General features: G+C 35.0%; 1 protein-coding gene across 1 annotated transcript in view; it reads right to left on the bottom strand.

Moving 5' to 3' along the window:
• Positions 1-1,792: 1,792 nt before the first annotated feature.
• The window catches only part of TMEM170B (transmembrane protein 170B), a 30,528-nt gene continuing 20,440 nt past the window's right edge, over positions 1,793-11,880 (bottom strand). Inside the window, exons 2-3 of the mRNA XM_036759418.1 lie at positions 5,266-5,436; positions 1,793-2,637 (exon numbers count right to left, since the gene is read on the bottom strand). Of these exons, the coding sequence (XP_036615313.1) occupies positions 2,507-2,637; positions 5,266-5,436 (302 nt within the window). The 3' untranslated portion in view covers positions 1,793-2,506. The remainder of the gene's footprint in view (positions 2,638-5,265; positions 5,437-11,880) is intronic.

The following is an 11,880-nucleotide window of genomic DNA, read 5'->3' as shown; positions in this document are numbered from 1 at the left end:
AGTAAGCTTCACAAAATCACAGTACAAATAACAAAATAAACATAACTTAAAATTGGGAAAAACGCCTATCTAAAACATCTTGGTAATGAGATGACCACAATATCCCTATACAATGAACATATCCAATTATATTTCTACACTACAATAAAAACAGGAATTTGAAAACCTCTTTGGTCTGTTTCATAAATTCAACTAGGTTAATATTTTTTATAATAGAGAATATGCCCATTATTAATGAGCATGTTATAATGTGATCATCTTTAAGTTAAAAGTGAAAATGCATTAAAACAAGTTAATTTTCAGCATTATGTTTTAAGAAAAACCAACTTCAAAATGTGACTGGTGATATCTACTAAAAACAGGGACCTATTTTCATTAATATTAAGAAGAATAAACATAAAGAAAATATATTCTAACTTAAAGAGAAGAAAAACCCTTTCTCATGGACTTAGAAAATTTATTTTAGGTTAGTGTGCCTAAAAGGGCACATCTCTATAACTGAGAGAATATAAGGGGAGGCAGCAGGGTACACTGGACTGGAAGTCAAGAGACAGCTTAGTTCTGGCTTTATCACTAATGGTAACTGGAACCAAGAACAAGTCACTTCACTTTTTCATCTGTAATCATCGGGGTTTGCTTAGATGATCATTAAATTCCTTTATAGCTCTAATAACCTATCAAAATAAATTTACATTTACTACTTTGCTAAAGTATTTCTATTTATAGATCAGACTCGTATGTCCCATTTCTACAGATTCCTAAACTATAGGGTTAAGATAGTTCTACCCCAACAACTCTTTTGTCCACATAAATTATTAAATTTCTATTTTATTTTCCTTCTGCTCAGATTTTTGATCACTTGGATTTTGAGGAGGGACAGAATAAAGATCACTTTTTCAGTCTTGAATGGGGTTTGTAGTAAGCTTAACACCCAATATGAACTACATTATGGCCAGAATGCAATGCTTAAATAATTTGGGAGATTGTCAATCATCTTATATCTTCTAAAATTTACCTCTCTTCCCATTAGTTCAAATTATCAGTCATCCACAAGTGTAAATGGTATAGAACATTTCAGCAGGAGGCAGATTTAAGTTCTGTCATCTTCCTGTTTTCCTTATTTTCTAACCCCCTATAAACAATTACTTAAATTCTAAAGCCTCTTAAACTGTTTTGTACTAAAGACATGTTTCACATGCATAGCACCTTAATCCTTGAACTTGAAAAAAGAAACAAATTTTAAAACACCTGACCGTCACACTGAAAGTACAAGCTCAACTCAATAATGGGTTAAGCCGATAGAACCACACAATTTTCCAATTCTATTATTGATAATCTATATTTCAAATATTGTATTCAGCAGAATTATGATGCTGCCATATAGTCCAAACATGATTTTCCCCTCCCGACACCCCCCACCTATATTCTTGACTCATCTACAATGAGGTCTTCCCCCCCCACACTGCCTAATTTAGGCCACATGTTACAGTTAATGCTTCTGAATGAAAACCTTTGAAAATGTTGTTAAAAATCAAGATTTAACTGCAACAAGTAGTGTAATCCCATTGCAATTATTAGGAAAGAAAAGCTTTCCTATGAGATACATAGCAAATACTTTCTTTAGAAGGGTTAAGGTATGCAACATGCATTTCAGATTTTTTTTTTACAAAATTTATAAGAAACAGTTCAAATTATATTTTTGTGCATACACAAACTGTAATCCATGTCTGACTAACAAAGTCTCTGACTTCTGGATATAAATGAATAGAATATATATATATGTATATGTTTGTGAGGGAAAACCATTAAAAGAGTTTTATTTCAGACAGTGAAAAATGTACCACACATCTACTTTATGAGTCTTCAAATTGGTTTAGAGCTTTCCATGAAGTATTTTTTCACATAAATTAACGCAAATCACAATTATTCCTAGACAATTATACTAGATCCCTACATCTCTGTAATGCTCAATATTAAAAATCAAGTAATTATATACCCATATTGAACGGATATTCAGCATTCTTACTGGGATTTAGTATTAGAAAAGTTAGTCTTACTGTTTTACCTGAATTCATGTGAAATATGTTCACAGCAATCCTACTTCTACACTTGCAAATCATCCACAAGATCAGCGTTTAAAAAAAAAAAATTCAAGTTTGGCACATATCAGTTCTTCGGAAATGTCCCTGTACTTTGTCATAACACTGTTAAGAATAATGATCATCATTCATGTTACCCTGATTGGCAGCTAAACAAGGTGCTGTTTTCTTGTAGCTTCCTTCACATGCAGTGGAACAGTTGCACCTTGCCTGGGACAGAGGCACATAAGGTGCAATGCAGTAAGTAGTGCCACATCTTGGACACTAGAGGGCAGTCTTTTCCCACAGCTGAAGGCCTCTAGGCGGGAAGGGCACAATTCACATTCTCAGACAATTTCTTATCCACTTGCCACTGGAACTACTTTCAGGGAATCTGCATGTGCATTTCCTTATATCAATTGAGAAGTTCAAAGTGTTGCAAGGATCCTCGAAAAGGAGATGATTAACGTCAGTACAGTCTGTCCAACCCCTAACACCAACGCTTCCAAGGGAGCCATGTTTTTCCCTGCTACTCTATAAATGCCAGCTACTGCTGCACCTACAGGAGAAAGAAGAGAAGTAAAATAACATGTTAATTTATTAAATAATGTTATCTGTAGATCCAATTATAATTTAATTTTATTCATTCACAGAACAAAACATTAGTTTCCAATTTTATAGTTTAAATGGTAAATAACTGGCAAAATGCCTTAATCTTTCTACTAATGTTTGAACTCTACCAGTTCAAGAGACAAGTTTTTCTCAAGACTTCAAGATCTATGATTACAAAACTATACCACAGATTTCAAACTGGAAAAGACTAGAGGCAATCTAGCATACCACCCTGATTTTATAACTGAGGCCCAATGAGTTTAATTAATATGTCCATAGTCACAGAACTACAAAGTGGCCATCAGAATTTGAACCCAGGTCTTGACTCCCAGAACCTAGCATTCTTTAAATTAAATCGCACTATCTGCTTTAATAAGAGCTGATGTAGTTTTGGATTGTCATTACAAGCAAAACTCTAAATGAATACTACATTATCAAAGACAATGTTTAAATGTTTTAAAATTTATATTCTTTAAAAAGAAACTACGATTTAATTGATTTGGATGAATCTCTCTACTGATGCCAACCAAAATTCAATGCCTGAATTTTTCTAGAAAAAAAAAATCTATCTAATGGCCACAGTTCTGGCAATCAGCCTCTCTGAATGTAAGCTGTTTCTTGGTGGGGGGGTGGGGGGGGAAACTTTGGAGGAAGAGAAGTGGTAGAATTAATGACAATTTGCTGCCAGGTCTGTGTTAGAACACTTTTTTAGTTAAGTGGGCCTGCTAATTTTTTAATTCATCTGACACAGTCTTCAAGTGCTTCAAGCTCACTCTAATTCAGGTATGAGTAGGTTTTAAGTATTATAATACTTCATATCACATATTTATTTAAAAGTAGATAATTTACATATACTATGACAACTTGGTTAACTATAATATTCACTCCATTAACTGCATTAGTGTCACAGTAAGAGCACTGGATTTTGAGTTAGGCAGTTCTTTGTTCAAATATCTGCTCTGTGACTTACTTGATGCATATGTGTGACCTTCAGCAAGTCAACCTATCTGATCCTAAGCTTGCTCATTGACAAAAATGGGAATTCTAATCCTTGCAAAGAGTTTTAAGACCTACTGAAGTAATGTACACAAAAAACTTCATAACCAAGAAGTATTACATCAGTGCAGTGAATTAAGAATAAAATGCTAGTCCTTGCACTGCCACCAACTTAGGCCTATGCCCTCAGACAAGCCATTTAACTTCTCCAAGTTGCACATGTAAAGAATGATTACTATATTAAATTTCCCTCAAGTGTCAAATTCAATTAAAACTGAAGCCTGAAAACAATATATTGTGTTTTTTAAAAATCCAACAAAACCTCGGAGCAACCAGGAACCATATTCCCAGCCTCTTCAAGACAAAAATAAGATGGGGCTCCTTTAGAAGATAAGAATTTAAGTGGGTAGCTTTTACTTTTCCAAAGATTTGTTTATTAAAGGTGTGTCACTATCTAGAGGTGGTTTAAGCATCAGTACAAGCTCAAAAGTAATTTAGTAAACATTATCAAGTTTAGTATGTTTTTGAAACTTCAACAAAGCTTCTGAACAGGTGACTTAGGGAACTCAGCATTCTGAGGTGAATTCAGACAACAAAACTGAGCAAAGTTTATTTTTACACAAGTTAAAAATATATCAATATGATTATCCACTATCTATTCAATTACGTCTAAACTTCTTAATGAGACACTCAAGAACCCTAAACAATATAGCTCCAACCAAACTTTGACTATTCTCCCTATGCTGAAATATGCCATTTACTGGCCTGACTCCACTATTCTCAAATATGTTTTCCTGCTTCTGAGGCAATGCAGATGCTGTTTCCCTTGATTACAGTGGCATTAGTCCCCCATTTCCACTTGTAGAACACTAACCCATCCTTCACGGTCCATCTCAAATTAATGAAGTCTTTCTTGATTGCCCCAGATAGGATATGATAACCTCACAGCATGAACTATTCCAGCACACTGTAATTATCTATCATATTCTGCCTAACACTATAGTTATTTGTCCATACCCTGCCTCTTTACTTCAATTCCTTTAGGGTGGGAACGGTGTCTCTTATTATTTTTGTATCCCTGATAGTGTTTAGCATAATGTATTTTAATGAAGATATTAAATAAATATCTGAGTTGAACAAACTACATAAAAAAGGCTTTTTTGACAGTTCCTACAATTCAGCGAGCTAATTTCTCCCCCATGAAACTTTAATTTTAAGACAAAAGTTGGAAGAAGAATTCTATGTGCATTTGCATCTTTCACAGAAACAAGTGATTCATTCTGATTTGCACAGTTATTAGTAGCACAAATCCTGAATTCTAGATCTAACATTTCTCCGACAAGCATAACTATTTACTGAGTTCCCTTAAAGTTTCAGGTTTGGGGTTTAAATATCTCTGGTTTGGAAGAAGAACAAATAAATATAGCTATAGCTCCAGCTCAATGTTCCAGAGATAAAAAAATAAATTATATATAAAAGGCTGTACTATTAAGAGGACATTATAATTGAACATTTTAGTCTCGTCAAATTTTTTGAAAAACTGTAAAATTAAATTGTGTTTTTACACAAATCCACTTACTGGTTATCATTGCTCCTGTTATGGAAGCCAGAAATCCGATGCTGACCACAATGACAGAGATGACTCTTCCCTGCCTATGTCTCTGTAGCATGACAAACATCAACACTCCTGCAGCACCATGGACAAAGAGAGAAGAGAAGAGAGCCCACAGAAAAATCCAGTACCACATCTCTGAAAAGAAAATCAAAACATTAATTTTGTTGAATGATTGATACAAAATAGGTATCTTAAAGTTGCAAGACACAAAATGACCTCAAAAGTACCAAAAATATGTAGTGCTTTTCAAACTTTAAAGTGATATATATGTTAGTTATTATTACCATCTACATCCTTATTTACTAATTTCCATTATTATAAAAATGGATTTTTTTATTATTTTCTTATTCTCTTTTTACAATAATGGAAATGATAAAATATTTGGAAATCAGCCTACTTAGGAATATAAAAGATACAAATATAAAAGAACAAGCTTAAAACTATAACAACCGAAATAAAAGACAAATAATTGGGGGGATAGTCAACGTTCTTGGATAGCAAAATTTCAACAATCCATAAATCAATTCACATATTCACTATGATGCCAATCAAAATACAGAGGGCTTCTGTAATGAACTAGACAAAATCTTAATAAAATTTATGTAGAAAAACAAATTCACAAGAAGGTCATGGGACACACTGAAGAGAAAAGTTGATGAGGCTTTAAAGTACACACTTTAAAATGCATTACAAAATGGTTATTATTAAAACTACCTGGAAATAGGAAAAAGTGAGAAATATATCAATGAGAGGGAACAGACATGCCATCTATCTAACCAAACAAAAACAAAAGATTAGTGTTTGGTAAACCTACAGAAAATAATAACTGGGGAAAGGATTTCCCCAAAATCTCAAATTCCCAGAAATTCCATCCTGAGACCATGCGCTAAAATAGGGAAAGCTGTCTAAGCCTTGCTGTCAGGGCCTTTTTTGGTCCTATGATGTGCAAACTTTAGATAACCTCCAGATGTCGGCAGTAAGACAAGCAAAACTCCAAGGGTGCTGATAACTGAGATTATGTTGCTATGCTAATGAAATAACCCCAGGTGACATGAATAAGAGTTAAGTCTGTTCCCCACCAAAACCCTACAGGGGTAAGAAATCTGCAGCCTTGAGGCCACATGTGGGCCTCTAGGTCCTCAAGTGCAGCCCTTTGACCGAATCCAAACTTCACAGAACAAATTACAGTACTTCACAATTTGCCAAAGTACTTTCCTCACACATTGTGAAGGAAACAGCAAAAGAACAAATTTGTTCTGTCCTAGAAAAATGAGGCTCCAAATTCCTGCCCTTTGAGCACTTTTCCATCTCCTAAGGGTCCATGCTGCTCCAGTGCTCCCATCACAAGTGATATTCCCCCTTCTTATTCTCTTCTCCACACTGCCTTGCCTCATTTCATTACCCCACCTTCCTCCATACACCATCTGCCTCTGCACCCCCCACCCTTTTGCCACTTGTCTCTGTATTTTTTGAGCTGTTCACCTTGTACCCTCTGTGCATTATTAAAGTGTGAATGAAGCATTAATGCCCACTGCTGTCATGGTATTTCCCAGCGAGTACCCAAAAACAAGTGTGCCTGCTCCATTTCATAATTCCATAAATTAATTATCAATTCAAGTACAAAATGAATAAATGGCAACAAGAAACTTTAAAAAGAGATGACATACTGATAGCCATTTGGGAAAAGGTCAACTTCATTAATAATGAAAGACATAAAAATAAAAAACAATTCTGTGGTACTACTTTCACACTCATCATATTGACAAAAATAATTAAAAGAAACAAAACTTGAATCTGGCAGGGTTGTAAAGAAAACAGGCACACCTGTACATTTCTAATGAAATCACAAACTTGCAGCATCTTTTCAAAAAGCAATCTGGCAATATGCAGTAAAAGTTTGAAAAATAATCATTACCTATCACCCAGTAATTCAATTGGTAAGATATCTTGAAAGTGTTATCAAAACCAAAAAGAGCGATTTATTCAAAGACTTTAACAATGGTTGTCATAGCAATAGCATTCTGCTCCTGCAGTCTTTTCACTACTGTAAGAAACCTCCAAAGATTGTGTTAAATATTTTGAATTCATCATTATAATTAAGTTTTTGGCACTTGACCTATTTCTACCAATTGCAGTTTTACTTCCTAATGCTAGTGGCGTACCCTTGGCATTTGTCTTTGTTTTATTTGTGTCTTCCATGACAAATGCAATATTTTAAGTGGGCATGCTTATATGATGATCAGAATATACAGCTCTTAAATGATACCTTAATTATTTTTTAGTTATAAAATATACTTTTGTAATGACAATTTAGATTTGAAGATCTTTCCCACTCATTAATAGGCCATGTGACCTACTTACATCACAGGAAGCCTAAGTCATATGTGGTTGGAGGAGCTTGCTGAGAGGAAAAGGAAAGTGTGTCGCAGGAAATGCTAAGAGAGCAGTTAGAACTGAGGGAGAGAACAGGCATGCTAGCTGTGCTGTTAGTGTATTTGTGGCAAGGCCCCAGCAGGAGGTAGAAGGCTAATGGGTTGGTCAGGCTCCATGCTGTGATATTGTATCTCAAGTTCCTTGCTGTTATGATAAAGTGGGCTTACTGGTCTTAGGAGTTGGTTGCTGCTTGGATGGGTTGGACTTATTGATTATGGGATTTGGTCCTCTGGTGTCTGAATAAATGTTTTACTCCTTCTACTTTCTATATGGAGTCTCTCATATTTTGCAATACAGAACTACATAGGCATACTGACAATTATTGTCTATGTTGTGTTTTTTGCCTTGCTAATACAAATTCCTTTTCTCCTCTATGAGAATATCAACATCAAGCAAACCAGAGTTACGGAAACTGTAGTAAAAGCCATGATGACCTAGAACATAGATGTCAAATAGGAGACCCACAGGTCTACTCCCTAGTGGGGAAGAACTAGAATAAAAATACAATTGGGAAATGCTCAATACAATAAATATAAAATACAACATAGATAATGGTGATATGTGATTTTCTAGGTCAATATGTGGCCTTAATGATATTTTTGTTTGAATTTGACACCACTATTTCAGAAAATCAAAGGACCTGATTTATATCATTTGCCAATATATAAATCAAGACCTGATTTATACCATTTGCCAATTTATGAGGCATTAAATTCTTACACCAAACATTGGCTCCAGCATCCCCCCACCATCCCCTCAAAGGCTTAAGAATGCCTATCAAGTATCCCCTAATAATTTTCTATTCCCAAAGTTTCAACTAGTCTTCATTATGCATTATTTGTGATTTTAAGTGCAATCACTAAGAGTGGTTTTAATTACATTTCTCATACTCTTACTGATTTGGAGTATGTCTTAAAATACTCATTTATAATCTCAATTTCTTTTGAAAGGTATTTATTCATATCCCTGGAACCCTTTATCAGGGGAATAGCTTTAGATCTTAAGTCAAGAAGACCTAAATTCAAATTTGACCTCAAGCACTTGCTAGCTATCTTGACTCTGGGCACGTCACTTGTTAGCCTCATCCATAAAATGGGCATAGGATGGTATCTACTTCCCAAGGTTGTTCTGAGGATCAAAGGAGATGATAATTATTAAGTTGGTTGGTCACTGTCCTGTCTGCACAAAGACGACCAAAATTACCTTCCTAGGTTGAGGTAAAGGTACAATGTGTCCAACTGTAGCTATTCAGACCAATATAAGGTTGGAAGGCACTACCTCAGGTCAGGCACAAATAGTCCATATGAACATGTAGAGTGGAGATGGCTTTAAATTTGTGCATCCCATGTTTCTTTTGAGCTACTGCAATTCTGCTTTGCTTAGAAAAAATGTATAAAGTGCTTAACTGTTAGCTGTTATTATTATTAGACACTTGTGTCACATCCCTATATACTTGGAATTCCACACTTTTATAAGTGATAATGTAACAATTTTCCTAACTGCACAGATTATTTTTATTCAGTCTTCACTGATTGTCTTCACGCATTTTTAAAAAGTTATGTAATAAAACTGTCTGTTTTGTCCTTTATTATTTCTTTAAGAATTACATATAAAAATGCTATCATTAACCTTAGTTAGGAAAGGTAGGAAGCATGCTGTAAGTCAGAGAAATGGAACTGGAAGACCTACACTCAAATTCTAGCCCTACTACTTATTACCTGTGTGATAACTAGCAAGTCACAACCTTTTGTGGCCTCAGTTTCCTCTTCTGCAAAACAAGAGAACTGGACCTCATGTAGAAACTGAACCTTGAATTAAGTATTGAAGGAAACTTAGGATAATGAGAGAAATTGGAGAGGAAGGAATACATTCCAAGCATGAAGGAGAAGGGGTGAAAAGGCAATCGAGGTAGGATGTGTAGTACAACCTACAAAGAACAGCAAGAAGGCCAGTTTGACTGGGCTATGATGTACACAGAAATAATGTGAAATATACTGAGAGTCATATTTGTGATTTAAGAAAATCAGTTTGGCAGCTATGTAGAAGAAACCTTGAAGAGGGAAAAGAAGTGAGGCACAGAGTCCAACTGTAATACTATAATCAATATAATAATATGATAGTAGAGGCTACATCAATAATATAGTCAAATCAACAAGCATTTATTTAATGCTTACCATGTGGTAAGTATTGGAGAGATGAACAAAAACAAAAACAAAAAATCCCACAGTGCCTACTCTCAAGGAGTATACATTCTAATAGAGGAGGAAACATGTAAGTATCTAGGTATATTCCTCAACTGACAAATGGTCAAAGTTATGAATTTCAAAGTTATGAGTTTCAAAGAAAGAAATACAAACGACCAAGTCATGAAAAATGCTCTAAATCACTAATAATTATAGAAATATAAATTTTAAAAAACTATGGTACCACTTTAAACTCACCATATTGGCAAAGCTGACAACAAAAGAAAGGAAAATGACAAATGCTGAAGGTGCTAAGGGGAAAACAGGTCATTAATGCACTATTGGTAGAGTTATGAACTACTCCAGCCATTCTGTGAAGCAATTTGGAACTATACCCCAAAAGTTATCAAACTACGTATACTCTTTGACCCAACAAATACCACTACTAGGTCTACACCCCAAAAGAGGTCAAAGAAAGGTTATATGTACAAAAATACTTAAAACAGCTCTATTTGCAGTGGTAAAGAATGGGAAACTGAGGAAGTGTACATCCATCAGGGAATGGCTTAAGCAAGCTATGGTATATGAATGTGATGGAATACTATTATGTTGTTAGAAATGATGAAGGGGATATATTTCACAGAAGCCTGGGAAGACTTGCATGAGCTGAGGCAGAGTGAAGTAATCAGATCCAGGAGAACAATTTATATAATAACAACAATATCATAAAGACAAACAACTGTAAAAGCCTTAGGAACTCAGATCAACACAATTGCCAACCACAATTCCAAAGGACCCATGATAAAACATGCTACTCATCTCCTGATAGAGAGGTGATGGACTCAGACAACATTCTTTTGGATGTGGTTAATACATGACTTTATTTTGCTTGGCTATACATGCATGTAGCAGAGGTTTTTTCCCCCTGCTTTCTCAATAAGCCTGGGCGATAGAGGGAAAGAGGTTTGGAAGAGTGAAGAAAAGGTTGCTCTTTCTTCGAAAAAAAAAAAAAGGAAGAAAATTTAAGTCTAGGTACTTTCTGGGGCAGCCTACCAAAATAGTCTATCAACATATATATCTTGGACAACAAAGATAACAATAAGCTTGATCCAGAACTGATAATTAGGAAGAAATTAGGAAGACATCAGACTGGTTCTCACTGAGGAATCTGCATAGTACTTTTCAATAATCTCTAACTGCGCATTGCTGGGAACAGTTCATTTCTTTAACATCAATGTTCTCCCATCGATGCTATGTGACTGCAAATCATAGAACATCATGATCTCAGAAAATCAAAATTAAAAGCAACAAAAATCGTAGCAGAAAGATGCATGGTGGATACAAATGGGTTTTAATATGCTAATGACAAAGACTAATTTGCTGCCACTTCACATGCATTATCAAGATCTTTTATTCAGGACCAGTAAAGGAGATGGGTTGGGCATACAGTAAGAATAACAGACTAGAAATGGATAGCTTTATTGTATATTGATAACCTTTAGATGCTAAAAGAGATAGAAAAAGTCTTATAATACAAAGCCTCTTCTGCGGATGGTTTATGGAAAAACATGGACACAAGTATAATTTACAAAGGATAAAAGAGTGTGGAGAAGAATACTTATGCCAATAAAATCCAGAATCCTTCAAAGTACCAATGTAGTTGGTCATTGTTCCTTCCATTCCAGTTCCTTCTTAACCATGTTTATTCTATCATTCCAAGCCTGAAAATCATATTTCTAGGTAATAGAGAGCAAAACACCATTTGTGTGGTTCTGCTTTCTCTGTCATCTGTTAACATTGCACCATCTGCCACAAACAGTAAAGTGGGCTCATTCTTTGTCTCACATCTTCAGTGGAAGAAAGCTTTTTAAATGTTTTTTGTCTTATTTTCCTCAAGCCCAGCTTTGTTCTTACCTCTACAACCTGTGTGACTTTGGGCAAGTCATTTAAACTCTCTGGGCCT

This window comes from Trichosurus vulpecula, chromosome 1 (genome assembly GCF_011100635.1).
Source record: "Trichosurus vulpecula isolate mTriVul1 chromosome 1, mTriVul1.pri, whole genome shotgun sequence".
NCBI lineage: Eukaryota > Metazoa > Chordata > Mammalia > Diprotodontia > Phalangeridae > Trichosurus > Trichosurus vulpecula.
Note: the sequence above shows the minus strand (reverse complement) of the source record. Positions and strands in the feature narration are given on the sequence as shown.